The sequence below is a fragment of the Mesoplodon densirostris genome, chromosome 18 (genome assembly GCF_025265405.1).
Source record: "Mesoplodon densirostris isolate mMesDen1 chromosome 18, mMesDen1 primary haplotype, whole genome shotgun sequence".
In the NCBI taxonomy this organism is placed as follows: domain Eukaryota; kingdom Metazoa; phylum Chordata; class Mammalia; order Artiodactyla; family Ziphiidae; genus Mesoplodon; species Mesoplodon densirostris.
This window is the reverse complement of record NC_082678.1, coordinates 4,230,942-4,258,913: the sequence shown is the minus strand read 5'-3', so window position 1 is coordinate 4,258,913 and position 27,972 is coordinate 4,230,942. Positions and strand designations below refer to the sequence as shown.

The window sequence follows — 27,972 nt, the reverse complement described above, 5'->3', positions numbered from 1 at the left end:
GATGTCCTGCTTGGGTTTTTCAGGTTTTCCTGGAATTCTGAAGGCTGTGCCACTGTCCCAGCATGTTCTAAGGGTCCTTGAGCCTGCCCTTCCAGGCATTCTCCAGCTTGGCTGAGACCTGGGGTATTATTGGGTCTCCTCTACCCCCGCCTCCCGCAAACCATCCCTTCCATCCCATGAGGTAACATCAGTGGCCTATGCCACCCTCTTCCAGGCCTCACTGGAGGCTCAGGGTGAGGATGTGCTCGCTGTCTGCAGGCAAGGCCCCACTCCATGGGTCACCCACTTACCAAGCAGCCCTTCAGACTCTCAGCCAGACCTCACCCCTTTTGTCCCTTTTTAAATGTCAGCAGATCTTGCCTTCTCTCTCCCACTCTATTCCCAGAAAGCTGGGCCAGTAGCCAAAACCTCCTCATCTTCTAGAATCACCTGTCACTGACAGTTCAAGATCAAATAATAAATGGAACCATCAATGCATAGCAGGAATTATGCCAGGCACTTCATTCGTCCTTCAAATGCCTCCCGACTGTCTCCTCCTCACCGGCGCTGCTCGTTAACTCACTGGGACTATGGCTGAGCGCCTAGGAGGGGACTCAGCCGAAACACAAATACCTGAGCAAAATCGAGGCAGACGGTGAGTCGTGCCCCGGGGAAGCAGGCGTGCAACGGCTGTGGCCTTGAGAAATGGGGACCACTTCAGAGAGTGCGACCAGGCCCTGAGGTCACATTTGAGGGGAGATCTTCAGAATGGACAGGGTGGCTGTATGGGAGCTGGTGGCTGAGTGTCCCACACAGAAGGCCCTGAGGTGGGAAGTCATCTGTGGGTTCTAGAAAATGAATGAAACCCAAGGAGACTGAGAAGGGGACAGGGGGCACGACATGACATGGGAGTGTGAGCAAAGCCCCATCACAGGGGGTCTTGGGTGAATGTGGTGAGGAAAGTGGATTTCTTCTCAGAGCCGTTGAACCAATAGGAGGGTTTAGCTGCCCATTAGCTGACACAGGCTCCCTTGACACTCCCTGATGCCAAATGATTGACAGCACTCATAATGACACCTGGCAGGAAGCTCCATCCCATACCCCTGGCCACAGTGCCAGAAATTTCATTCAAAATCCACAGACTCTCTGCTTCAGCTCAGGCCTCCATCATGCCCACGTCAGGGAAAAATCCTTATTCCTCTTAGTTCAACCCAAAAAGATTTGGAGTTTTCCAAAGAAATGTTTCCTGTGAAATATATATCTATCCTTACGCCAGTACTACATGTCTTGATTGGTAGTAAGTTTTGAAATTGGGAACTTTCAACTTTGTTTTCTTTTTCAAGATTGTTTTGGCTGTTGTGGGTCCCTTGCATTTCCATAGGAATTTTAGAATCGGCTTGTCAATTTCTGCCAAAAAGACAAAAAGATGGGATTTTAATGGGGATTGTGTTGAATCTACCATCTTAACCACATAAGATCTTCTGAAACGTGGAATATCTTTCCATTTATTTAGATCTTTTAAAATTTCTTTCAACAATGTTTTAGTTGTCTTGGTACAAATTTTACACTTCTTTTGTTAAATGTATTCTAGGTATTTTATTATTTAAATAGAATTGTTTTCTTAATTCCATTTTTAAATTGTTCATTGCTTACAGAAATAAAATGGTAGGAGCAATGAAGTTTTTTTCTTGAGGTACAATTGACATACATTATATTAGTTTCAGGTATATGACATAATAATTGAATATTTGTATGTATTGTGAAATGATCACCACAATGTCTAGTTAACATCTGTCACCATCCCTAGTTACAGAAAATTTTTTTCTTGTGATGCGAACTTTTTTTTTTAATTTAATTTTTTTAAATTTATTTATATTTGGCTGTGTTGGTTCTTCGTTGCTGCGCATGGTCTTTCTCTAGTTGTGGTGAGCAGAGGCTACTCTGTTGCGGTGCACAGGCTTCTCATTGCAGTGGCTTCTCTTGTTGCAGAGCACAGGCTCTAGGAGCGTGGGCTTCAGTAGTTGTGGCTTGCAGGCTCAGTAGTTGTGGCGCACGGGCTTAGTTGCTCTGCGGCTTGTGGGATCTTCCCAGACCACGGATCGAACCCGTGTGCCCTGCATTGGCAGGCTGATTCTTATCTGCTGCGCCACCAGGGAAGTCCCGTGATGCGAACTTTTAAGATTTACTCTCAAGGGGCTTCCCTGGTGGTGCATGCCCCAATAAAGATCCCGCATGCCGCAACTAAGACCCGATGCAGCCAAAAAAATTTTTTTTAAATAAAAAATATATATATATATAGTTCAGATTAATATTAACTTAATTTTCATAGTGTACAAAAACTTTGCTTCATTATAGCTCCATATTCCTTCCTGACTCCTTCATGCTATTATCGTCATAAAAATTTGATCTTTATACATTGTAAGCCTGTCAATACAGTCTTGTAGTTATCATTTTATGCAATTGCCTTTTAAAGACAAAGAGTTAAAGACAAAAAAAGATTTACAAATAAAAATGTTTATACTGTCTTTTATAATGCTTATGTGTTTCCCTTACTGGTGTTCTTTATTTCTTTGTGTGGATTCAAGTTACCATCTAGTGCAGTGGTCCCCAACATTTTTGGCACCAGGGACCGGTTTCATGGAAGACAATTTTTCCACGGACTGGGGCGGGGGTAGGGGGTAGGTGGGGAATGGTTGAGGGTTCAGGCAGTTAACACGAGCAATGGTTCAGGTGGTCATGGGAGCGATGCTGAGCAGCAGATGAAACTTCACTTGCTCGCCTGCCGCTCACCTCCTGCTGTGCGGCCTGGTTCCTAACAGGCCACGGACCTGTACCGGGGAATGGGGACCCCTGATCTAGTGTATTTCACTTCAGCTTGCAGGACTCCCTTCAGTATTTCTTATAGGGCACGTCTGCTGACGACAAATTCTCTGTTTTTCTTTACTGGAGATGTCTTCATTTCTCTTTGTTTTTGAAGAAGAACACAAGGTTTTGATCCATTCTCATCCAAAACCTACTACAGCTTGAAGGTGGCCCAGTTGGCAGTAACCCTGTCTTTATGTCTTTTCTCAGGGCTTAGATTTATCCTGGCTTCACCACTTACTAGCTGTGTGACCTTGGACAAGTATGTCACGTCTCCGTGCCTTAGTTTCCTCATATATAAAATGGAGATAACAGCGTTGTGGCCAGAGCCCTAGAGAGTGTTGGAGGATTAGCTTAGGACATATAATGCCCTTGGGGCTGGTGTGGGCCCACAATAACACTGGCTGTAGCTCATTTGCCAAACAAAAACAAGCTACGGGGCAGAGGTGGAGGGAGGAAGGGGATTCAGTGAGCCACTAAGCTCATCCCAGCTCCAGGGCTCTTCCCTAGGTTCTCTTTGACAACTGTCATCTGTTTTCCCTACCGGTGGCTACTAGGCTCATCACAGGCAGCCTGGAAGCTGGCAGGGGCAACTATAGAGACATGACATGGAAGGAAGCCCATCCCAGGTTGTAAGGCCTACACATGTGAATAAGACAAAGGGCAAAACCCATACTGTCCTCTTGGGATAGCGCCTGGATCTGGAGTGCCTATGATGACGGCTGGCCAGGATGGACCCCATCAGTGGCCTGGGCCTTGCCCAAGCCTCCTCTCTGCTCGGCAGCACCTCTGGACCGTTCTGAAGTTCCAGACAGACCTGAGAAGGAAGGTGCCTGTGCACCTTCCTGGTCTCTACAGGAAAAGAGAGAACAGGTGCATGAAAATCTCCTGCAGCAATGAGGGTCAGCGCCCTTCCATCTTGTTTCTGTGCCCAAGTCACTGCTCAGGCCAGTCTCCCAGGACACCTATAAGCCACCAGGAAGCAAAGGTTTGGCTCCATCCTGCCACCACCTGGTCCAGCCCCACTGCCCTCCTTCCGTGGGCCAGGTGCCTCACTCTTGCGCCATCCTAGCCCCTTTCTTGCCCTCTCCTCCCTCCCAAACAAGTGAGACAGCTGACTCATGCCTCGAGGAAGGCCATTTATTTCCAAGATATAGACTATACTTTTCAGACAGGACTTTTCAGAAGCAGGAAATCTTAGTTGTCGCCTAGAGAGGTGTGTCAAGGACACAGTGGAAGGAGACATGCGGACGTGGAGTGGAGGCTTATCCAACACTGTTACAACACGTTTTAAATGAGCAAAACATCTTTAAAAATCCTTATAAATTCTTTATAATATGTTACACATTTAGAGACAATATTTACAATAAAGGACGAGGGAGGGAGGCGCGAGAAGTCTACTTTACAGCAGATCTTTGCATAAAACAGGAGGACTGATGGACGTGGTAGTGGGTTCACAACCCCACCTGGGCTTCCCTGGAATGAGCGAGGGCGTGTGTGGGGAGGCCTGTGATCGGAGGTCTATGTACAACTTGTGGGGAGAAGAGGCGGCTGGGTCCCACCCACCCTTCCAAAAGGAGCAGCCCGGCTGAGAGCTCATCGATCAGTGTGTCCGCATGCGCGCGAGTGCGTGTGTGTTATGAGTGGGGGGAGAGAGAGAGAGAGAGAGACAGACACCAGGGATGTTTTCTACGCCCCCTCCTAAAGGGAAGAAGGTGAGGGCCTGTGTGCCTGAGCCATGGAAGGAGCAGGCACAGCTGGAAGAACAAAGAGAGGGGCAAGAGGTCTAGCAAGGGTGACCCTGGACCATCCCCCAACCGTCTGGGGAACAGGCAGCTTCCCGTGGTCAAAGCGCTTGGGGAGTGTGATTTAGAGATTGGAAAAAGGTGGTGGTGGGGGAATAACCCAGGTGAAAGTCTCAAGTCTGCCTCTTGAGAAGGTTGAGAAGTCCCAACCCCCTTCTCTGGCGCTGACAAGCAGCAGGGGGGCAGGATCCCTGTGTGCGCCGAAGGCAGGGAGCCCCGGTGGGAGCTGGGTTTGAAGGGGGCAGGAGTGGCAGAAGTTGCTCCTGGGAACACTTTGGGACAGTGACTACACACACTCGCACACACCACGCCCCTCCCCCCATGGACACCACCCTACACCTCCTCTCCCCAAACATACATACACAACGCCCTCCCTCAGCTGGCAGCTAGGAGCTAACTGGGGGGAGGTGGGCAGAGGAAAGGAGTGAAAAGCCAGCATCACCCAGTGTCTTTTCTTTAGTCTGAGGCTTGGGGGTTCCCTATCCACACCCCATGGCCGACAAGGGTCCCTAAGTGCAGACACAAAGGCCCAGAAGGGCACACTCTGTCACTTATCCAAGGGACAGAGAACCCCCCCAGGAGCCCTGCACAGAGCCTCAGCAGCCTAGCCCCTCTCCGTCTCCTCAGCCCAGGAGCCCCCCTCCCTCCCACTCCCACTCTGCGGCCAGTCCCGTCTTCTCCTCTGCCCGCCCCCTACCAATTCCAGCGCACAAACCAGAGACACGGCCTCAGCGCCTCCCACTTGCACCCGGATGCTCCCAGGGGCAACAAGGCGGGGCGGAGGTGCAAGCAGAGGCGATTCCTGGGAAACCAAGGGCCTCCGGGTGGGTCGAAGGGGCGCTCGGCGCGGGGGTGGGGGTGGGGGGTGGAGGGAGGGGCGGTCACAGACACTGAGGGAGGCGGGAGGCGGCCGAGCGGCGCAGGGGCTGGCTCTGCAGGGCCCCCGGGTCCCCGGGCGCGGGCGACAACGAGGCGGCGGTCGACGGGACCCGCGCCTTGGTGGACTCCAGGCTGCTGAGGCCCGAGTCCTTGTTGTCACTGTGCGCCCGCGGGCCCACGGGCTCCGGGGGGCCCCCTCCGCCCAGCTCCTTCCACTCGTTGAAGTTAAGGTCGGTCAGCGGGCTCTGCACCACCACCGTGTGGCGGCGCCAGCTGCTCCGGCGCCGCCGCGTCTCGGGAGACAGCGGCCGCCTCAGCCGCACCGGCAGCATGTCGTCCGCGGTGCCGCGGAGGCGCAGCCGCAGCGCCTCGAGGCGCGAGGGCCGCGAGCCCAGCGCCGCCGCCGCCGCCGCCGCCGCCAGGGCCGCCGGGGGACGCAGCGACTCCTGGCTGCTGGACGAGGCGGAGCCCGGCAGCCCGACGGCCGCGCCCGCGCCCTCGCCGTCCGCTCGGCTCCGGGCCAGGCGGCGCCGCGCCAGGGTGTCGCCGGGCATCAGGTGATGCGAGCTGAACGAGGGCTGGCGCTCCGGGAGCCCCCCGGGCCCCGCGCCGCCCTCCGTGTCCGTCTCCACGTGGCTCAGCTCGCTGCGCTCGTCGTCCGCCTCGTCCCCCGCGCCCGCTCGCCGGCCCCCGGCGCCCGAGCACACGCTGCGGTCCATGGTGGACAGGGTGGAGTAGCCCGAGACGATGGAGCGCGTGTCCGCGGCCGGCCGCTCCTCCAGCGCCGCCGGGGGGCTGAGGCGCCCGGGGCCCTCGGGGGCGGCGGCGCCCGGCCGCTGCCCCTCCGGCCGGTCCTGGGCCCCCGGCGCCGGCGCCCCCGCCTCGGGCTTGTGTGCCTCCTGCTCCGAGTCGTCGTCCGTGCTGCTGCCCAGCCCCCGCGCCTCCCGCCGCTTCTTCCTCTTGCGGTTGACCGCCGAGATGAAGGAGATCGCCAGCATCTCCCGGGAGTACGGCTCCTTCTTGGGGGCCCACGAGCCCTGTGCGGGAGACAGGTCAGTGTGCTGGGGGCGCCCGGAGAGCCTCAGCGCCCTCCAACGTGCCACCCCTGCACCCCAACACCACAGCACCCAATCTCGACAGGTCCAAGCCCAGCACTCTCACGTCCGCTGTTCCTCCTGGACGGCTGTCCCAACTGGAGTGTCACTATGCACTCTGGAGACTACGCCTCTGCGCCCCCCCTCAATCCTGAAGCCTCCTCGGCACCTCCTCCGGTCTTAATCCAGACTCTCAGCTCTTTCCTGCGAGCTGGGGGCTGGTTTCTCACCTCGCCCCAACTTTCACTCCATTCTCTACATCCAGTGCTGCATAAATCCGTTTAGACACAGCTTTCCTAATAATAGACTCGCAACAGCGAATGACACGAGTTTGAACCCATTTCACATATACTATCCTGGGTTATAATACCAGAGCCTGCAGGGACCTTTCTAGGACCACAGCTCCTCCCTCCCTCCCTCGCCACTCACTCACCTGGGAAACCTGACTTTCCACCTACTCAGCAGGTACAGGCCTCTCCAGGGCAACCAGCCCAGGCTCATTTCCCTTCCCACCGCACCCCATGCCATTTCCGCAGTCCCATCAGCGCCCCACCCTGACAATCCCCAACCCCAGATCAATCCAACCACCAGCTCTGTTGCCAAAAGTGGCTTAAAAATCCTGCACAATCCGATGATTTGGATTGAAGCCGCTCCCGAACTGTGGTTTACAGCCCCTCGGTGGCCAACTTTCAGCCACTGCTCTCACTGCTGAGCCCCGTGGGTGTTTTTTGGTCCTGGCCTTCCATGATCCCCCAGCAGAGCCCAAGCTGCCCATCACTGCCTCCTCCAACCTGGTTTTTAATCCTCCCTTTCTGGCCTCTCCTCTCTTGGGAGGCTCTTCTTCCTCCTCTTACTCCTTAAGAAGTCGTGTTCCCAGGGCTCTGTTCTCAGCCTCTCTCCTCTCTCCCTGGGGACATCCTGCTCCCGAGGCCTCCCTTGGCCAACGCCAAACTCTGTCTCTTGAGCTCCAGAACTCTTCTTCCAACTGTGAATCTGTCTCTACCAGGGTGTCTGCCAGCACCTGAAACTCACCTATCTGGAACCACATTATGCTCCCTACCCCTGCCCCAAACTACTTCCATTCCTGTCCCCAGCTCAGGGTGATCTCTCGGCCTCCTCCCTCTCCCCTCCTCCTCCTCATCCTCTGTTCAGACCCTCACTCTGCCTTTTCTGGGCCCTTCTGCCCTCGCCTAATAGAACTCCCTGCCTCCATCCTAGCCTCACTCCAGCCCTTCCTCCTCAGGAGCGGTTCGTCCTTCTAAGGCAAGGCAGGAATCTAATCGCCTCCAGACTCTGCAGGACCCCACCCCCACCAGGATAAAGCACAGACACAGGGCCCTTCACACCCTGCCTAGTGCCCCCCCGCCCCAACACAGCCTTCACTCTGGCGATGCTGCCCTCCGACCCCTCCCTCGATACGACTAGCATTGGCAGCCCTTAGTGTCCCCACCCCCCGCCACCCTATTTATGGGGTGAGCTCTTACTCCCTCTACTAGGCCCAGCTCAAACACGGCATTCTCTATACAGCAACCTCCCACCCAGCTCTCCCTTTGGCTGATCTGGGAAATCTCTTCTCTTCTCATAGGCCTTTGAAACTACACATACACCAGCTCTTCTCATGTCAGAATAGCTTTGTTTCCATATCATCTATATCAAACCCTGAGTTCTCTGAGGGCAAGGTCAGTGGCTTATTTGTGTTTGCATCCATGACTCCTAGTACAGTGCCTGTCACATAACAGGCACTCGAGAAATGTTAAGTGAATGGGGTGAATGGGGTCCCCTGAACATAAAAAGCCCTGTAGAAATGGATGCTGGGACTGGTCCCCAGCTGGGCTGAAATGACCTGCCCTTGCATCCCTTCTCACAGGTCACCTCCTGATTCAGCTGCAGTGTAACAGGCACACCTCGGAGATACTGCAGGTTCAGTTCCAGATTACAACAATAAGGCAAATACTGCAGTAAAGCAAGTCACATGAATTTTTTGGTTTCCCGGAGCATATAAGTTATGTGTACACTGTAGTCTATTAAGCGTGTGATGGCTAAAAAAAAGTACATCGTTTAATTTAAAAACACCTTATTGCTGGGATTCCCTGGTGGCACAGTGGTTGGGAGTCCGCCTGCCAAGGCAGGGGACATGGGTTCAAGCCCTGGTCCAGGAGGATTCCCCCATGCCACGGAGCGACTAAGCCTGTGTGCCACAACTACTGAGAGCCTGTGCTCTAGAGCCCATGAGCCACAGCTACTGAAGACCACATGCCTAGAGCCTGTGCTCCACAACAAAAGAAGCCACCGCAATGAGAAGCCCGTGCACAGCAATGAAGACTAGCCCCCGCTTGCCGCAACTAGAGAAAAGCCAGCACGCAGCAACAAAGATCCAACGCAGCCAAAAATAAAATAAAATAAATAAATTTATAAAAAAAATACTTTATTGCTAAAAAATACCGTTATCTGAGCCTTCAGGGAGTCGTAATTTTTTGCAATAGTAACATCAAAGTTCACTGATCACAGATCACCATAACGAATGTAATTATCATGAAAAGGTTGAAATATCACAAGAATTATCAAAAATGTGACACAGAGACATGAAGTGAGCCAATACTGTTGGAAAAATGGTGCCAAGAGACTTGCTCAACATAGGGTGGCCACAAACCTTCAATTTGTTTAAAAAAAAGCGGCATCTGTGAAGCACAATAAAGGAAAGCGCAAGAAAACGCGGTGTGTTTGTCGTGGATGGAGACATAGAGCTGCCTCCCGTGGCCACGGCACTCTCTCATATCAGTTAGTTTTGAGAAAGCTGGAGCCTGTCAGCAATTCAGGATTCACAGGCATGCAGCTCCTGGGCTGTGGCTGCCCACACAGCACGACTCCAGAAGGTACCACCTGCAGCACTGCTACGACCAGCGTGAGGCACATGGTGGCCAGCACCGCTTTCTGCCTCTGCTCCCTGAGAGACTTGAGAGGCCGCTGGGATCATCTGATCAAATTACCCTCTCATCCTGGCTAGTTACAGAAGCAATGAGGTCAGAATGGTCACTTTCAGGGAATGCAGAGGTCAGCAGGTTCACATAAAGGTTGAGGGGTCAGTCCAGGAGAGGCTACAGGAAACCAGGGGTCTAGCACGAGCAAGGGGTGGAGGTGATCAGGAGCTAGATTCAGGTCACTATAATGAACTTGCTCCCCGCCACAGCAGTCTTGTGATGGAGTGAGCTCCCCATCACCAGAGGTGTGCAGGCAGAGGCTCTATGGAGAGGTTACAGGCGTCCTCTGCCCCAGACTAGAGCAGCCTTCTTTCTTTCTGTCCAGTGCTTTCATCTGACACATAATGAGCTAATGAGCACCTGCTTGGTGTCAGGCACACTGATCTCACTGGGACTCAGCCAGTGCTTAGAGATCCATAGAGAAATGAGCCCAGTTTGACCAGCCAACATTTAGTTGACTCCACTACTACGGACAGAACTGTTCCCCCACCAAATTCATACGATGAAGCCCTAACCCCCAATGTGATAGTATTTGGGGTCTTTGGGAGGTAATTAGGTTTAGATGAGGTCATGAGGGTGGGGCCCTTATGGTGGAATTAGTGCCCTTACAAGAAGAGACACCAGAGAGCTTGCTGTTTCTCTCGCATGCGTGCTTGGTTTCTGCTTGCCATATGAGGACACAGCGAGAAGGCAGCCGTCTACAAGCCAGGAAGAGAGCTTCCACCAGAAACTGACCATGCTAACATCTTGATCTTGGACTTCTAGCCTCCAGAACTGTGAGAAAATAAATTTCTGTTGTTTTAAGCCACCCAGTCTATAGTATTTTGTTATGGCAGCCTGAGCTGATTAAGACACACTCCTGGCCTTCGGGCTGCCTGGGTCAGGCATCCTGGCCCTACCGGTTCTGTCTCACAGGGCAGGCTCGGGAGCAGGCAACTCACTGCCTGTGAGACCTGGTTCAAAGAACCAGCTTGGGTTTCGTTGTTTTCAATTTCATTGATTTCTGTTCTTATCTTTATTATTTCCTTCAGAGTAACAGGGATAGGAGGGGAGGGGAGAGGAACATGGGCTCTGCAAAGACCTTAAAAAATAATTATTATATCAGACATATTTGTTGTTAACCCCATTTTGGGGGATAAATCTTATCCCCATAAATGGTATGAGCAAGCTGAGGATCAGAAAGAGGTTAAGTAACTTGCCCAGTGTCCCAAAGCTACTAAGTAGTGGCGCCAGGGCTCAGGCCCAGGACTGTCTGTGCTTCTAACCGCTGAGCAACACTGCCTCCAAGCCACCTAACTCCCAAGCCAGATCCTCGACGACAGCAGTTACCTCCCCAAGCACTGCCAAGGTGAGCGACTTCTCAGCTTACCTTGGACGCTCGGTATTTCCCACCTTCCTTCCCAGTGACTATCAATCTTCTTCAAGGCTCCAATCACAATTCTCCCAACTCCCTTGACCAAAAAGCAAAGTGGACTGGCTTGTACAAGGGATATAACTTTCAGAATTGCCGTGGCACTTACCTTGGACTTGGCTGAACTACAGGTGGTGGAATCTATTGTTAAGAAACGAAAGAAAAATGAAAGTTGGATTGAGCAACAGAAGACTGAGTCTCGTAAACACAATTCCCTCTCCTCAAAGGCTTCAGAAACCAGGGAGTTTGGAAACCTGAGCTCTCCCCAGATCCTGGGAGTGTGATGGGCCTCTGATGTCACTTCCTATGGGATAAGGATGGAGCAGAGAAGGATGTCAGTAACCACTTCCTTTTGAGGCAGAAAGTGACATCAGGCTGCCAGCCACGGGACCCTCATTTGCTCAGGGTTACGAGCAAGGGGGACTTTTCTTTGGCCTAGTTCCTCTCCCCTCCCCTCCTATCCCTGTTACTCTGAAGCACTGGAGAGAAAATGCCCAATATCAGATGCAGTTCACGGAAACCACAACAATGAAACACATCAAACCACAGATGCTCTGGAGAAATGGAGACCACACGGTGCACAGAGAGGTGGGTGCCGTATATCTACCCTCCCCTCAACCCCACTTCCAGGCATAAGAGGGCAGAGGGACCATGTGAATAATGGAGTGCAGGGCAGACAGGAAGTGGGTGGGGCAGGAAGTAGAGAGGGCTGGTGATTACAGCCTGGAAAGGTTCCACCTCCAGACCTGAGGTCCGTCTGCCCTCGTGGGGCACGGCTGCTGTTAATAATCAGAGTTATGAAGGGATGCGGGTCCCACTCCCCTAATATCACTGGGGTGGAGAAGGAACCAGAAACAAGTCCTGGCAGTGCTGTCTTCAGGACGGGGAAGGGAGCAGGCCGACCCCAGGATGTCCCGGGGTCCCAGGGGGCAGTGGGCAGGTGCGGTTAATCCACACTCTCCGGCAAGCAAGTTAGATGCCTCCTCCCCAGCCCTCCCCTGCACACAGTGAGAAGAGCAGACGGGCTGACCACACGGCGACACACACGGGGCAGGAGAGTGGCAGCAGGTGATTAGAAGAGACAGGGGGGTCCTCTCTGCCATCCCCACCCCACCATGTCCTCTGACACCCCTCCCCAGCCTGCCTCTTGCAACTAGGGGTGCTGTGGTATGCCTCTGTCAGAGACAGAAGCAGTCAAAATACTAAGGGCGGGTCACCCACAGGTGGTAGGAGTTAGTGGCTCGAGCCAAGAAGGGACTGGCCGTTCCTTTGGCCCTGGACTCCTCCGCTATGATAAGGCCAGAGGCCTGGAAGCAGGACTTAGGGGCTGAGTCGCCAGGGGCTCTGATTTCAGAAGCAGGAAGAGCCAGCCCTTGGAGGCGGCTGAGACAGGAGCTATAGATATACAGAGGCTTCCAGGGTAGCATCCCTGGTGTCCGGAGACGCTGGGTCCCACTACCAGCAAGCCTCCCCCACCCAGATAACCAGAAGTGGCCGAACTCGGCACAGGGAGAAAGCCACAGAGCGTGGGGGACTGCAGGAGGGCAGCCATGCAGTGCCCAGACTTCCTGGCAAGAGGGACCTGACGTGGCTCCACCAAGTGCCTCCTTCCTCCTGAGAAGGGGCTTCTGGATGGGACGTGGGTGGGGGTAAGTTGTTAACAACTGTGGGTAACTGGCATGTCAGGGTGAGGTCCTCACGGCCCCGGACCGTCCTGCCTGCCCCTCGCGCCTGCCCAGCCTTCTTATAATCACCCGCCGCTGTTAGTGACCGAGGCCGCGATGCCACACTGTACCCGTTAAATCTCCAACAGGTCCGCTGGAGGAGGGAAGTGGAGGAGGAGGGGAGGGGCAGGATCCAGGGGAGGGGGGGAGAGCACAGGGAGAAGAGGGGGGAGGGGTGGAGGGGTGCAAGGAGAAAAGGAAGAAAAATTAAAAAGAGGAACGCGCCCAGGACACGGCCCACGAGAAATAAAAAGCTCAGGAAAGCAATCGGTGAAAACAAAGCTCCCACCCAGCCCGGCGTGGGCACGGCTGAGTGGCGGAGGAGGCGGCACACAGGCAGGCTGGGCCTCCCCAGAGAGGCAGGAGACCCCACCACAGCCCAGTCCAGCGGCGCGGGCAGGAGCAGGGAAGCTGGGCCCCTGGCCAGCCATCTGGGACCCTCGGGAATGCGGATCCCACCCCCTCCCCACCCCTTCCCAGGCCCCTGCTCTCACCTGAGCCTGGCTCACCAGGGGGCACCGTCCTGCCAATGTTAGGCAGGAGGTACTCGATGCTTGGCACTGACTGAGGCTCCTTGTCGTCCACAGGGGTCTGCGAACAGAAGGAGGGTCAGCCGGCACAGCCTCAGTTGTCTGACTGCAGACCCGACGGAACGGGGAACCCTGAGGACGGGGCGCGGGTCTCCTCCATCAGACCGGGGCTCACCCGTGCAGGGAATGTCTCCTGCATCAGCCAGGCACTCGAGTGCAGGTCCTACGTGTCCCCCATTAGACTGTTTTGTGCCTTCCCCCACACCTTGGTTGAACCCCAAAGGCCGGAGCTGTGACTCCCTCAACAGACTGGACCTTCCTAAGCCCACTATCCTCCTCGTAAGATTGGAGGACAGATTTATGTATCTCCTGTGTACCCTTTAGCTCTGGGCAGGAAGAGCATCTGCACAGGGTCTGAGGCTTTAGAGGGCCCACTCTGGCCCTCATCTGCCTGCACCTTCCCCATGGGGGAGGGGGAGTCTGTGGGACCAACAGGCCTGGGATCTCCCTGCTTAAGTGACCCTGAGTGGTCTTCCAAGGTCTGCTTGGGCTTCTTTGCCAGGTCTGTCCTCCTGAGGACAAACCATGCTACACTGTGCACACCATTAGGCCTAGAGTTGCTGAGGGGTACCTATTTGTGAAAGTATAGACCAGGTGTCAGGAAACCACTGCCTTTGGGCTAAGTCCGCCTAATACCTATTTTTATAAATAAAGTTTTATTGGAACACACACACACAAAGAAGATTGGAGGACAGAGTCTGCCTTTGCTACTGGACTAAGTTTCCTTAGGGCAAGGCCTCTATCTCCCCCTCAGACTGGGGCTCATGAAGGTGAGGGCTATTGTCTCCCATCAGATTGGAGGCTCCGGAGGAGAAGCTTATGTTCCTTCCATCAGACTGGGATGTCCCAAGGGCAGGGACCTTCCCCTGCTCCCACCTGGGACGGGGGCCCACCGTCGACCAGACCCCGCCCCACGGGCCCTCCGCATCACTCACTCGCTCTCCCTTGTCCTCGCTGTCGCTGAAGAACCAGTCTGACTGCAGAGGAGACAAAAGGAATTGATGGAATCAGCGTGGGAAGGAGCTGAGGGAAGACAGGGAGACGCGGGCTCCCAACCTGCTCAGTTCAGAGGACCCACTCAGGCACCTGATGGAAAAGTTTGGACCCCAGTGTGGAAAGGAAATGCAGCCTGGAGTGGGAGAAGGCCTGAGCACAGATGGATGACTAGCTCAGGGAGAGCTTCTCTTTGCCTGCTTTTTTTTTTTTTTTTTTTTTTTGCGGTACGCGGGCCTCTCACTGTTGTGGCCTCTCCCGTTGTGGGGCACAGGCTTCGGACGCGCAGGCTCAGCGGCCATGGCTCACGGGCCCAGCCGCTCCGCGGCACGTGGGATATGGGATCTTCCCGGACCGAGGCACGAACGTGTGTCCCCTGCATCGGCAGGCGGACTCTCAACCACTGCGCCACCAGGGAAGCCGTCTTTGCCTGTTTTTCACTAAACACAGTCCACTGCACATCACCTGAAGCGAGGGGGAAGCAGCGCCATCTAGTGCCAGCCAGGTCCACTGCAGGGACAAGGCCAGCCCCGGTGGCTGCAGCTGCTTGTACCCGACACCTGCCTAGGCTCCACACTGACAACAGGGGTGGAACCCCCCCGCCCCCCCGGAAAAGGCACGCGCCTAGAGGGAGGTGTTAGGAGCTTCCCTGAGGGGCAGGCAGGCAAGGTTTTCTCATAAATGCCAAACAGAATAGAAAATAAAGTAATAATCCCACTCAAATATATTTTGTGAAATTTGAGAATCTTGAAGATAAAACTAAAAGTTTCCTGAGGAACAAAAACAGATTGCTTACACGTGAACAAGTATCAGCTTTAACTAGAATTTTCAGCAGCAACAGACACAAGAAGACAAGGAAGTAATATTTTTGATGTGTTTCTGAACTACAAGTGCAGGGATTTTGAACCTAGAACTTTATACCTTGCTAAACTCTCGTTTAAATTTGAGTGTGAAATAAAGCTACTCTAAGACATCAGAAAGTTTGCTACACGAAGACTCTCTTAACCGAGTACATGAGCAAGTAAAGAAATGAATCCAGGATGGAACAAGAAGTTCTAAGAAGTAAGGATGGATAATAGCGTAGAAAAGTCAACTGTTATCAGACTAAGCAATGATGCATACACACATGTACAAACACAAAGTATACCCATGACAATCTGGAATTCAAATTCAGAGGGAGAAACCAGTGACAGGCGAAAGTACACTAAGGTACTTAGCTTTTAGATGTGGTGGAAGGAAGATGTGGATACTGATAAGCTTTAGAAATTGATAGTAAAAATTAAACATAACTACAGGCTTTTGCAATTTTATCATTCAACGTAAGTATGGGTTTTATAAATTATACAAGTTTTATATCAGGAAAATAAAATGAACCCATCCAAAGCAAGGTAGAAAAGACCAAAAAAAGGAAATAACATGAAAATATAGTAAACAGAAAATGACATTTAAGATGGCAGAAATAAGCCCTGACAGGGACTTCCCTGGGGGCGCAATGGTTAAGAATCTGCCTGCCAATGCAGGGGACATGGGTTCGAGCCCTGGTCTGGAAAGAACCCACATGCCTCAGAGCAACTAAGCCCGTGCGCCACAACTACTGAGCCCATGCGCCACAGCTACTGAAGCCCGTGTGCCTAGAGCCCATGCTCCGCAACAAGAGAAGCCACCGCAATGAGAAGTCCGTGCACCACAACGAAGAGTAGCCCCCGCTCTACACAACTAGAGAAAGCCTGTGTGCGGCAACAAATGCAATGCAGCCAAAAATTAAATAAATAAATAAGTCCTGACAGTACAGAAATTACAAAAAAGTCAATGAGCTAAGCTCACTAATTGAAAGTTAAAACACACAGAATGTTATATATATTTAAGGATAGCCTTATACTTAAAATTAGCATCTAGAAGGTGGATTGAAAATACACACATTAACCTATCAGAGTGGTAGTTATTGGGGGGTGGGCAGAGTGGGCTTTGGAAGGAGGCGGGGAAACCAGGAGACTTGCAAGGTTGATTATGACCTTGGGCCATGAACCTCAATTATTATTCATCATAATCAGGCATATGATTAACTCAAATAAGACAGAAGAGAAACAAGAGACAGAAGAGAAAAGAGAGAGAGAGGATGAGGGAGAGATGCAGGATCTGGAGTCTGCTTCGGGCTCAAGTCCACATCGGGTAAATTACCTCTCTATTTACTTATCTTTAAAATGGGCATAATGTATGAGTATCTACTTCTAAAACTGTGGTGAGTATTAAAATAAAATACCGTATGGCTGTTATCTAACAGACAGGAAATAAATAACAAGTGTTGGCAAGGATGTGGAGAAAAGGGAACCCTCCTACACTGTTGGTGGGAATGTAAATTGGTGCAGCCACGATGGAGAACAGTATGGAGGGTCCTCAAAAAATTAAAAATAGAACTACCATAGGACCCAGCAAATCCACTTCTGGGTATTTATCCGAAGGAAACAAAAACACTAACTTGAAAACATACATGCGTCCCCATGTTCGTTGTAGCATTATTCACCATAGCCAAGACATGGACGCAACCTGTGTGTCCATCGATGGATGAATGGATAAAGAAAATGTGCATATACTGTATGTGTGTGTATACAGTATACACTCTGTGTATACACTCTGTCTCTGTGTGTGTATACAGAGAGACAAACACTGTATGATCTCACTTATATGTGGCATAAGAAACCCCCAAATTATCCAAGTTCATAGATGCAGACAACAGACTGGTGGTTGCCAGAGGTGAGGGGGTGGAGAGTGGCTGAGATGAGTGAAGGCACTCAAAAGGCACAAACTCCCAGTTATAAAACAAGCAAGTCCTGGGGATGTAACGTACAGCATGGTGACTACAGCTAATAACACTGTACTGTGTATTTGAAAGTTGCAAAGAGAGTAGATCTTGAAAGTTCTCATCACGAGAAAAAACAACTTGTCACTGTGTGTGATGACGGATGTTAACTAGACTATAGTCTATACAAATATTGAATCATTATGTTATACACCTGAAACTAATATAATGTTGTATGTCAATTACATCTCAATTTAAAAAAACAAAAAAGAAATACCATATGTAAAACATTTAGTACAACACATTAATGTATAATAAATGTTAGCTATTATTATTATTTTTGTGTGTGTGTGTGTGTGTGTGGTACGCGGGCCTCTCACTGTTGTGGCCTCTCCCGTTGAGGAGCACAGGCTCCGGACGCACAGGCTCAGCGGCCATGGCTCACGGGCCTGCCACTCCGTGGCATGTGGGATCTTCCTGGACCGGGGCACGAACCCACGTCCCCTGCATCGGCAGGCGGACTCTCAAGCACTGCGCCACCAGGGAAGCCCAATGTTAGCTATTATTAATAAAAGGTGCAGTCCCCAGAGACAGGCTGACCAGAGGGAGCCCTAAGAAGCCAGCCTCTAACTCAGGTTTGAGGGAACCTAAAAGTGCTCTGGGAACCTGGAAGTCTACAGGAAGCTTCCGGGAGGCCCGTGGTTCTCTGGAAGAATCCATGTAGCTCATGCCATCCTGCTTTTGCCCATGCTGTTCCCTCTGTCTGGAACATTCGTTCTCCCTTCTCTGCCTGGCTAAATTCTTTGTGTCTTTCAAAAACTCCCTGACTATAGTCCCAGCTCTACACCCAGGGCTGGGTTGGGTCTTTCGAAGGGGCTTCCCTGGACACAGTCCAGAGCATGAAAAAGTGATGTCTTCAGAGCAGGGCCCGAGTTCCATTCATCTCTGTGTTCCCAGCACCTGCATTTGTATCTGGCATGGAATGATGATGTTGGTGATGATGATAGTTAACTTTTTTCTTTTGTTTTTTTGGTGGGGGTGGGGGTGGCACGCCGTGCAGCTTGTGGGATCTTAGTTCCCCAACCAGGGATCGAACCTGGGCCCCTGGCAGTGAGAGTGTGGAGTCCTAACCACTGGACCGCCAGGGAATTCCAGTAGCTAACTCTTATATAACACTACCTGCCAGGCACCATCTTAAATGCCTTACAGATAACAACTCATGCAACCCTCACAATAACATTGTGAGGTAAGTACTATTATTATCTCCACTTTACAGGTGAGGAAATGGAGGCACAAAAAGAATAAGTACTTGTCCAGGGTCCCACAGCATATAAGGAGCAGGGCCAGGGTTCAACCTCAGGCAGGCTGGCTCCAGAGGCAGTGACGGGAACCTCCACACCAGTGCTTCTCAACTGGGGTGACTCTACCCCCCGAGGGGGCATTTGGCAATGTCCAGAGACATTTTCAATTGTCACAAGTGGAAGGATGCTCCTGGTATCTGGCCAAGAGATGCTGCTAAACATGCTATAAGCCACAGGACAGCCCCCAACAAAGAAGAATGATCTGGCCCCAAAGGTCACGAGTGCCAGGCCGAGAAATCCCAGGGTACACACAGGAGGAATCACCACGTGTGCCGCGTGAACAAATGAACAAATGCCTTGGCACGGTCTTTGTTTGGGTTCCAACTGACTTAGTAAACATGAGTATGAGCTGGCTGCTGACCTGCTGATGAGCAGCCGGGCTTGCTCATCTCCACTCTGCCATCACCGGGCAAGTCACTGCTCCTCTTTATCCCTCAGTTTCCACCCTCTGGACAATGCAAGGTCAGCTCTGCTGCCTTAAGGCCCCTTCCAGCTCTGCTGCCCAAGAGTTCCACAGAAACCAGGAGTCCTAGGCAGGGAGGCCAGGTGATGGGTGCAGCTGAAACTCCCAGCAGGAGGTCATGTCGCCCATGAACTCCAACCGTCCACTGACTGGCCAGGGGCTCAGAGCCAGAGCCAGAGCAGTCTCTGTCACAAGTCCCACCCTGCCTGAGCTCGTGACTACACGGATCCCTGGCTACAGAGCCTCTTAGGTGGGCGGGCTCAGTGGGCTCAGCGTGAACTGAGGGGGTAGCTCATTCCCTCGACAGTAGTCCAGGGCTGATTATGTTCTAATGGTTGCATGCTCAGTTAGTTCCCAGGAAGGAACCCCTCAGTGGGAAAGCCCAGACTGGCAGAACCTCAACAGCAATTCATTCATTCATTCATTCATTCAACAAAGACTGAGTGTTCGCCATGTGCCAGGCTCTAGGCTTCGTGCTGGGATTACACCTATGAAGGAGACTGATGTGCTCCATATCCCCCGACCCTGCCCAGAGAAGGAGCCGCCGTTGGCTGGGGACTTCCCCCGGGACCCTAAGGGAGGGTAAGTGGACACACTTTGGGCCTTCCTTCTCCCTGAAGACTGCTGTTCCCGACATCCCAGCTGACCACAGGCCTTGGGCTTCCTGGGACTTCACTAGGAGCCAGGGCTTCACTCCTAGCTTCACTAGGAGCCTCTCTTCCCCACTGCCCCCCAAAAAGCATACATTCATGGGGACCCCGACAGCTCCCTGTTGGTTTGGGGAGCTGAACTTTTCCAAGAGAGATAGGCTTCCCCAGACCAAGGCCACATCAGGATCCCTGACATTGCTCACCAGCCCTGGCCTCCCCGACAGCTCTGGAGTGGGCCTCTGGACTGGTGGTTCCAATGTTAGAGTGCGAACACGCCTCGACACACCCTCTTATGGCTCAGAGCCCTGACACGTGGTGAAGGAAGGAAACAAGCAGACAAGGCCAGCCAGCATGACCAAAGTCCACCCATGGCCTCACCTGGCTAACTCTGACCAATCTCCCTCACTCCAAAGCCCCCAGGAGTCAGACCTCCCAGTTGGTTGGGGAGTAAAGCACAGGCTTTGGTCAGACAGTCCTGGCTTAAAATCCTGGGGCTGCTACTTATTAGCTGTGCGACCTTGAGCAAATCACTTTGCCTCTCTGAGTCCCCCAGTTTCCTCATCTGTAAAATGGGAGTAACGTGACCTGGTTTCCCTTCCCTAAAGTGTCTATGAGGTGGGGGAGGCTGAGGTTTCGCTTCCCTTGACCAGCTGCCAATCTTATTTCTCCTGGAAGGAGGGTTCTGGCTCCATTCTTTGTGGACTAGACCACAGGCCACACCAAGATCTGGAAATGGAAAATTCTATGATTCATAAAAACATCCTTGAGGGCCCCAGAAGGGGGTGGTGCTGCCCTGAGTTTGGCTCTGGAAAACCAAGGTCTCCTGCGCCCTCTGCTGGCCACTCTGGGTTCTCAACCCGTGGTGGATAACAATAAGAATTCTTAGAAACACCAGGCTCTTGGGGCCTCCAGGCAGCCGTGAGAGGAAGGTGACCAGCCCAAGACACACTGATCATGCAGTCAGGATCCTGCCCCAGCCCATCATCCGCCCTGCGACATCCGCCTCCCCCTATCCCGGGTCTCACCATTTTCTCCCTGAAGCCTCAAGTGGGCCTGCAGGGAGAGCAATCTCCCTACCTCTGCACCTGTCTGCCCGTTTCTGCCAGGACACCTCTCCTGGGGGCCACCTTCTGAAGGCATCCCTTCCTTCACCCCTTCTGCCCTCCAACCCGGCAGCACCTTTCTCTGACCTTCCTCCTCCCTCGGACCCTCACATGCATCTTGGAAGCTCAGGGCCTCCTGATTCTCCTGCTGGGGATGCAATATCCCGGAAAGACAGGGATTCGGGACCCATTCCCGTCTGGCCTTAAAATGCAGCCTACGGCTTCTGAAGGGCATCCACCATCAGCTGCCTCATCCTTCCCTGAGCACATCCACCCCAGCAAGTGGGAGCCAGGTGCCCAGGGGGACTTGGGCCAGGGCAGCTGCTTACGTGCTGGATCAGCGTCTCTACAATCTTGTAGCGGTCAGGCATGTGGGTCACCATGTCCGCCATGTTGTCCTCAGACGTCCTCACCAGCGTTGGCCCAAAGACTAGGGCCAGGTTCCGGGGCTCCATCTGGGCAGAGGAGGGAAGCGGATCAGCGTCAACACCCCTGTGAGCTCTGACTTCCAGCACCCCAGGCCTCCCTCACTTTGGGCCCTCAGGCCCCCAGCCTGACCCCATCCTGAGCTGACCCTGGCTTAGGGGCCGGATGGATGCCTCCTTGCTGGGCATGGAGGTGCCTGGTAAGTAGAGAAGAGGCCAGCTTTCAGCCCCACTCACCCCAGTCCTGGCACTCATGGGCAGTTCCCCACCTGCACACCCACACTATGCTTGCTCGCAGTGGGAGAAGCCAGAGTGAGGACCCATTGGAAGTTCCAAGGGTGTTTTAGGATCCGGGAGAAATCCTATACCTCCCCTCATTTCCCCCACCCCTCCACTGCAGAATCAGAAGACATAAGGCGTTTGCTTAGGAAAAGGCAACACAAGGGATCTGAGCTAGATCAGAGGATAGATCTCCATCAGACCCAGGGGTCTGAGGCTCTCTGCCTCAGAGGGAAGACCCTCAGAAATTCAGGAGATGGTTCTCCAGGGAGAAGCACTGGCCAGTATGCAGGGAAGGGGTGGGGACAGGACAACCCTTAAGAAGGAGGGTGTGGCCAGAGGGGCTTGAGATTATCTAACCTGGAGGAGCCCAGAATAGGCTGAGGAGGGACTTCCCTGGTGGCACAGTGGTTAAGAATCCGCCTGCCAGTGCAGGGGACACGGGTTCAAGCCCTGGTCTGGGAAGATCCCACACGCCGTGGAGCAACTAAGCCCGTGCGCCACAACTACTAGCCCACGTGCCACAACTACTGAAGCCTGCGCACCTAGAGCCCGTGCTCTGCTACAAGAGAAGCCACCGCAAGGAGAAGCCCGCGCACCACAACAAAGAGTAGTCCCCGCTCGATGCAACTAGAGAAAGCCCGCACACAGCAATGAAGACCCAACACAGGGCTTCCCTGGTGGCGCAGTGGTTGGGGGTCTGCCTGCCGATGCAGGGGACACAGGTTCATGCCCCGGTCCAGGAGGATCCCACATGCCACGGAGCGGCTGGGCCCGTGGGCCATGGCCGCTGAGCCTGTGAGTCTGGAGCCTGTGCTCCGCAACGGGAGAGGCCACAACAGTGAGAGGCCCGCATACCGCAAAAAAAAAAAAAAAAAAAAAAAAGACCCAACACAGCCCTAAATAAATAAATAAATAAATAAATATATTAAAAAAAAAACAAAAAAAGGAATATGCTGAGGAGACCCCGGTAGGCTTCCCTCCCCCACACTTCACATCAGGGCCTCCACCCACCTTGTTTTTCTCCGAGTGGTCAGCTATGGTCTTCAGATGGCTCACGAGGAATTTGAGTGTTTCATAGTAATGTCCTGGGAGATCCCGGATCTGGGTGGGAGAAAGAAGGGGCGTGGGACCGGGGTGTGATGACCTCTGCCTCCCCACCATACCCCAAAGGGGCTCTGCTGCCATATCTCAGCAGGTCTGGAATCCACCCTCTAACTGCCCCCCCTCGTACAGATGGAGAAACTGAGGCCCTGAGGGGAGAAGGGCTTGCTGAGGTCACAGAGGGAAATGGGCTCGGGCTCCTGGGGCAGTGGTGCTCGCCCCGTGCAGTCTGCCCTTTGCCCAGCAGCACCCCTCTCCTTACCAGCTTCCGCAGAGTCTGCATCCGCTCCCTCGAATCTTCAATGCGATTGGCCTCAATGAAGTCATTGTATTTGTCTAGAACACAGTGAGAACTCTTTAGAGAGGTGGGCCTCCTCAGCCGGGAGGTCAGTGTTTTGTGCCGAGGCTGTTCCAGTTTGGGGGGGACTCTGTGGCCTTGTGTTCATGTGACCAAACCCACCACGGCTGCCCTCAGGTGCGCAGCTGACCTGGGATAGCCCAGGTGTGTTCGTTTGGGAAGAAATAAGATCTCAGCTGCCTACTGATCCTGGAAAAGGGGTCCCTGCCCCAGCCTCCAGGACAAGGACACCACAAGGTTGGAAGAGAAAAGAGTTTACCTAGAAAGAGGGAGGGGTCTTTCAGCCTCCAAATACCCTTCTCCCTCTGTGTCAGCGTTCCCCCAACTCCCTTCAGGAAAAGTGCATGGGAAACTTTAAAAAATGGGATGTGTTGGGCTCCCCTGGTGGCGCAGTGGTTGAGAGTCCGCCTGCCGATGCAGGGGACACGGGTTCGTGTCCCGGTCCGGGAAGATCCCACATGCCACGGAGAGGCTGGGCCCGTGAGCCATGGCCGCTGAGCCTGTGCGTCCGGAGCCTGTGCTCCGCAACTGGAGAGGCCACAACAGTGAGAGGCCCGTGTACCGCAAAAAAAAATAATAATAATAAAATAAAATAAAAATAAAAAAATAAAAATAAAAACCTCTATTTAAAAAAATGGGATGTGTTAAGTTTATCCTAAAATTCATCTGGAAGAATGATGAGGGAGGATTTGCCCTGTTAGATACTGAAATATACTAAAAAGATAGCACAGCTAAGGCAGGTGATGAAGGTTCAGGACAGATAAAGGCAGTTATCTTGTTGGGAAAATAAATCCATTTCTAGCTCACGTAATACACAAATTCAATTGCATGAGAGAGCCAAAAACAAAAGTTATTAAAATATTGGGGAAAAATAAGAAAATACTTTTATAATCATAAGGCATTCTTAAACATGAGATACAGAATCCATTAACGGTTCACAGCTTGACTACACATAAAATAACTGTTTTCAATTTCCATACTGAAAAGTTAAAAGGCAATGGCAGACCAAGAGCAAATATTTACAAAAACTAATAAAGGGTTAATATCCATAATGTACAAAGAGCTTGTCTCCTACAAATCAATAGGAAAAAAGACCAAGAACCCAGTAGCAAAATGGGCACATAGTCTGAACGAGCAGCTACAGAGGAAACGGTACAGGCCAATAAACTAATGAAAAGATAATTAATCTCTTAGTAACGACAGAAATGAAAATGGTAACAATAGTGAGATGCCGTGTTCTCTCTCCGATCAGCAAAAGTTTAAAATATTAATAACATCCAGTGCCGATGGGGATGTAAGGAAGCAAAATCCCTTACGCTGCTACTGGGAGTGTGAACTACGACCGCCTCCCCAGAGTACAACTCTTTCAAAATGTTTTCCAGGACTTTAACCCAGCAATTCCACGTCTGCGAATCCACCTCCGGGACCCTGGTCCAGGTGTGCAGGAACGTAGTCAAGGAAAGTCACTGTAACACGTTTTGAAATAGCAAAAATGCAAAGACAACCTAAATAGCTAGCAGTAGGGGAGTGATCAGACAAATTACAGTCTATTCAGGCTATGAAAAACTATGTGGTTGATTTAGAAGAAGAATGGGGTAGAGCTCTTTGTACTGACATGAATGAATCTCAAAATTATAAGCCTCCTTCTGTTAAGAACTCAAGCAGCGGTGTGCTGGAGCCGCTCGCCCGCATGGGCTTCTGACAGCCAGCTGTGTTTGGTTTTCATGTTGGTGACAGCAAATCGGGAGCTTGAAATCAGCCATGGTGGGAGTATTTATACCACGGAAACTGGAAAATGCTACACATCACGGCTTTTTCCCCTTGAGAGCCAGATGTGAAACATTTACCAGTGCGCCACTGAACCCGCCCAACTTCAAGCCCTACATATGCGAGTGTGTCTTTGTCACACGTGTAAGAGGGTCTGGAAGGAAACGCAATGCACTGTTAATCAGCAGCTCAGCAAATGGTCAAGAGCTGGGCTCTGGAGCCAGATGCCTGGGGCTGAACCCTGGCTCTGACACTTACAACCTCTGTGACCTTGGGCAAGTCACTTAACCTCTCTGTGCCGTAGTTTCCTCATCTATAGAGGGGAAATAATAGCACCTACCTCATGGAGTGGTAGGGAGTAGTGCCTGGCACATAGTAAATGCTCAGAAAGTGTTAGGATAACCTCTGCGGACAGGGAATGGGAGGATGACAGGGACCCTCGTGTTTACTTGATTCGTATCTGTACTACCTAAGTTTTTTACAAGCATGTGTTTCTTTTGTATTAAAACAAAAACCCCAAAAGTAAAACCAACACACCCAATTTAAAAAGTGGTCAGGATGCGGCCTAGACAGGTATTCCCTCCTCCTCCCGTCCTCCACTTCCACCCCCGACTCACCATCGGTGAAAAGAGGCTCAGGCAGCTTTCGGAAGAAGGACTTCAGCAGGCTGCTGATCACGTTGAGGTCTTGCCAGCGCTGGGGAGGGGCAATGACATCAGGCCACAGGTAGGGCCCCGCCCAGGTGCCCAAGCCTCCACGCCCCCAGGTTCAGAGCCAGCCAGGCCCCGCCCAGGTGCCCACACCTCCATGCCGGTCCAGCCCTAGAGCCCAGGCCGGCCGCGGCTCGGGCCCTCCCTGGGATCCACTCATAGCCAGCTCTCCCCAGACCAGGACTGTCTGGTCTAAGAAGACTCATCACAGTAGAACAGAGTCCCCAGCTAGGTCCTAGCCCCTCCACCACCTGGCCCCAGCACCCCCCTGCTCCAGCCAGCCCGGTGGGCTCAGACATTTGTCCATGCAGAGAAAGGAGCAGGTCCCTTCCCTGGTGCAGGCACTGTGGGGGACAGAGGTGAGCAAAACCCAGCCCCGCCCGAGCCTGCCCACTGGACCTCCATTAGGCCTGCTGGTGCCAACTCCTGCTTCCCAGCGCCCCCCACTTAGGGGAGTCATCCTCGGACCCCTCTCCTCATCCACGACGCAGCTCACGTTCATGCCTGGTGGCTTCCTGCCTCAGGCCCTTTGCACGGGCTGGTTCCCTCCACTAGAACTCGCCTCCCCTTGCCCTTCACATGACTGGCTCCTTCCGAATCTAAACATCTTCGGAGAGGCCTCCCCTGACCCGACCATCGCCCGCCATCACCACTGCCTGCCATCTGTAGCACAGACCTGACTTTTTTTCCTTCTGTGGCACTTACCGCAGTTGATCATTACTGTATGCATTAGTTTCCTTGCTCCTGCCTGTTTCCCTGGAGGATCTGTAAGCCACATGAGGGGCAGGGATCCTGTCTGTTTTATTCCCACTGCGTTCCTATCACCTAGCCAGCCCTATTAGCCTGGCACTTAAATGGTCTAAATCGTGAATTCTCAACCAGGGCGACTCAGCCCTCAGGGACATTTAGCAGTGTGTGGAACCGTTTGGTTTTCACAAGCGGGGGGTGCCACTGGCATCTAGTGGCCAGGGATACTTCTAAACTTCCTCCAGTGCACAGGATAACCTCTCACAAAAAAGAATTATTCTGCCCAAAGGGTCAAGGTTGAGAAACTCTTCTAAATAAATGGTTGTGGAATACAAGAATGAATACAAGAATGGCCGGCTCAGTGTCTCTCCTGTCCACCAGGGGGCACCATCAGCCTGCACAAAGTCAAGGATAACTCCCTTGAAAGGAACTGCTCAGAATAACTCATGTCCAGAAAGCAACAGAAGACCCCCAACAAAGACACACAACTCAACACTATACACACTCATTACCATGGGTCCACAGCTGAATGCCAAACCACCCACAGGCTCAATGGGAACGCTTAATTTCTAGCACTCCCCATGACAAATGACACAAACTGATGTCTGAGACAAAATCACACACCCAACACACAGGGCACAGCCCCACCCCGGTCCCTCCTCTCCCTGGATGAGGCCCAGCTAATGTGCACACCTGGTGTGGGCTCCTGCCCACCTCCCCCACTGCCTCCTGGCCCTCATGTGGAGGCTCTGCTCATCTCCCAGCTGCCAGACCCAAGGCCTTGCCCTGTCCTTCTGTTTTTCTTTCCCCCCACTGGAGAAAAATTTATCAAGGCTAAAGACTGGAAACAACTGAAATGCTTAACTACTAAAGAATACATAAATTATTTGTGGTATATCTGTATCATGAAATAGAAAGAGCAATAAAAAATATATGAGGGCTTCCCTGGTGGCACAGTGGTTGAGAGTCCGCCTGCCGATGCAGGGGACGCGGGTTCGTGCCCCGGTCCAGGGACATCCCACATGCCGCGGAGAGGCTGGGCCCGTGAGCCATGGCCACTGAGCCTGCGCGTCCGGAGCCTGTGCTCCGCAATGGGAGAGGCCACAACAGTGAGAGGCCCACGTACCGCAAAAAAAAAAAAAAAAAAAAAAAAAAAAAAATATATATATATATATATATATATATATAAACTCTAGATTTTTCAACAAAAGTTGAATTTCACAAACAAATTATGGATGGCGATAATGCCATTTTTGCTGTTGTCTTGTTGTTGTTACTTACTCCACCTTTATTGAGGTATAATTAACAGATAAAAATTGTATATATTTAAGATATACAATGTGATTGATTTGATAAATCTATACCCTGTGTAATGATTCACACAATCAAGCTGATTAAAACACTTATCACCTCACATAGTTACCTTTTATTTGGTGGTGGGAATACTTATGGTCTAATAGCTTAGCAAATTTCAGGTATACAATATTTAACTATAGTCACCATGCTGTACATTAGATCCCCCAATTGCCCTGTCCCTCTTGACCCCTCCTATGCCTAAGCACCTGCCCCCCATCCCCAGCCTCACCTGAGCTGCCCTCTCCTTCCGTCCCACTCAGAGCCTGGCCCTTGCAGTCCCCATGCCCACCCTCTCCCCAGACGGCAGCTCCGTCCGTCGTCTCACCTCTGTGCCCCAGTGTGACCCCATGCCCACTCCCCAATTCACCCTCGGTCTACTGCCTGATTATGCATCACCCCCATGTGGGTGACTTACCACCACTCCAAGTCCAATGCAGTCCCTACCTGACACATCCTCCCTCTCCTGCCCTACTCCCCTGGTCTGCCAGGGACAGATACCACCAGCCTGAAGCTCAAACTTCTGGCTCTTCCCTACCC

General features: G+C 52.3%; 1 protein-coding gene across 8 annotated transcripts in view; it reads right to left on the bottom strand.

Moving 5' to 3' along the window:
* Positions 1–3,966: 3,966 nt before the first annotated feature.
* The window catches only part of ARHGAP23 (Rho GTPase activating protein 23), an 83,785-nt gene continuing 59,779 nt past the window's right edge, over positions 3,967–27,972 (bottom strand). For all 8 annotated transcript variants that reach the window (XM_060080495.1, XM_060080494.1, XM_060080499.1 and 5 more), the window contains 8 exons: positions 25,240–25,318; positions 22,760–22,833; positions 22,408–22,497; positions 21,019–21,144; positions 14,258–14,299; positions 13,227–13,323; positions 11,118–11,149; positions 3,967–6,562 (listed from right to left, as the gene is read on the bottom strand). In XM_060080495.1, the coding sequence (XP_059936478.1) occupies positions 5,528–6,562; positions 11,118–11,149; positions 13,227–13,323; positions 14,258–14,299; positions 21,019–21,144; positions 22,408–22,497; positions 22,760–22,833; positions 25,240–25,318 (1,575 nt within the window). In that variant the 3' untranslated portion in view covers positions 3,967–5,527. The remainder of the gene's footprint in view (positions 6,563–11,117; positions 11,150–13,226; positions 13,324–14,257; positions 14,300–21,018; positions 21,145–22,407; positions 22,498–22,759; positions 22,834–25,239; positions 25,319–27,972) is intronic.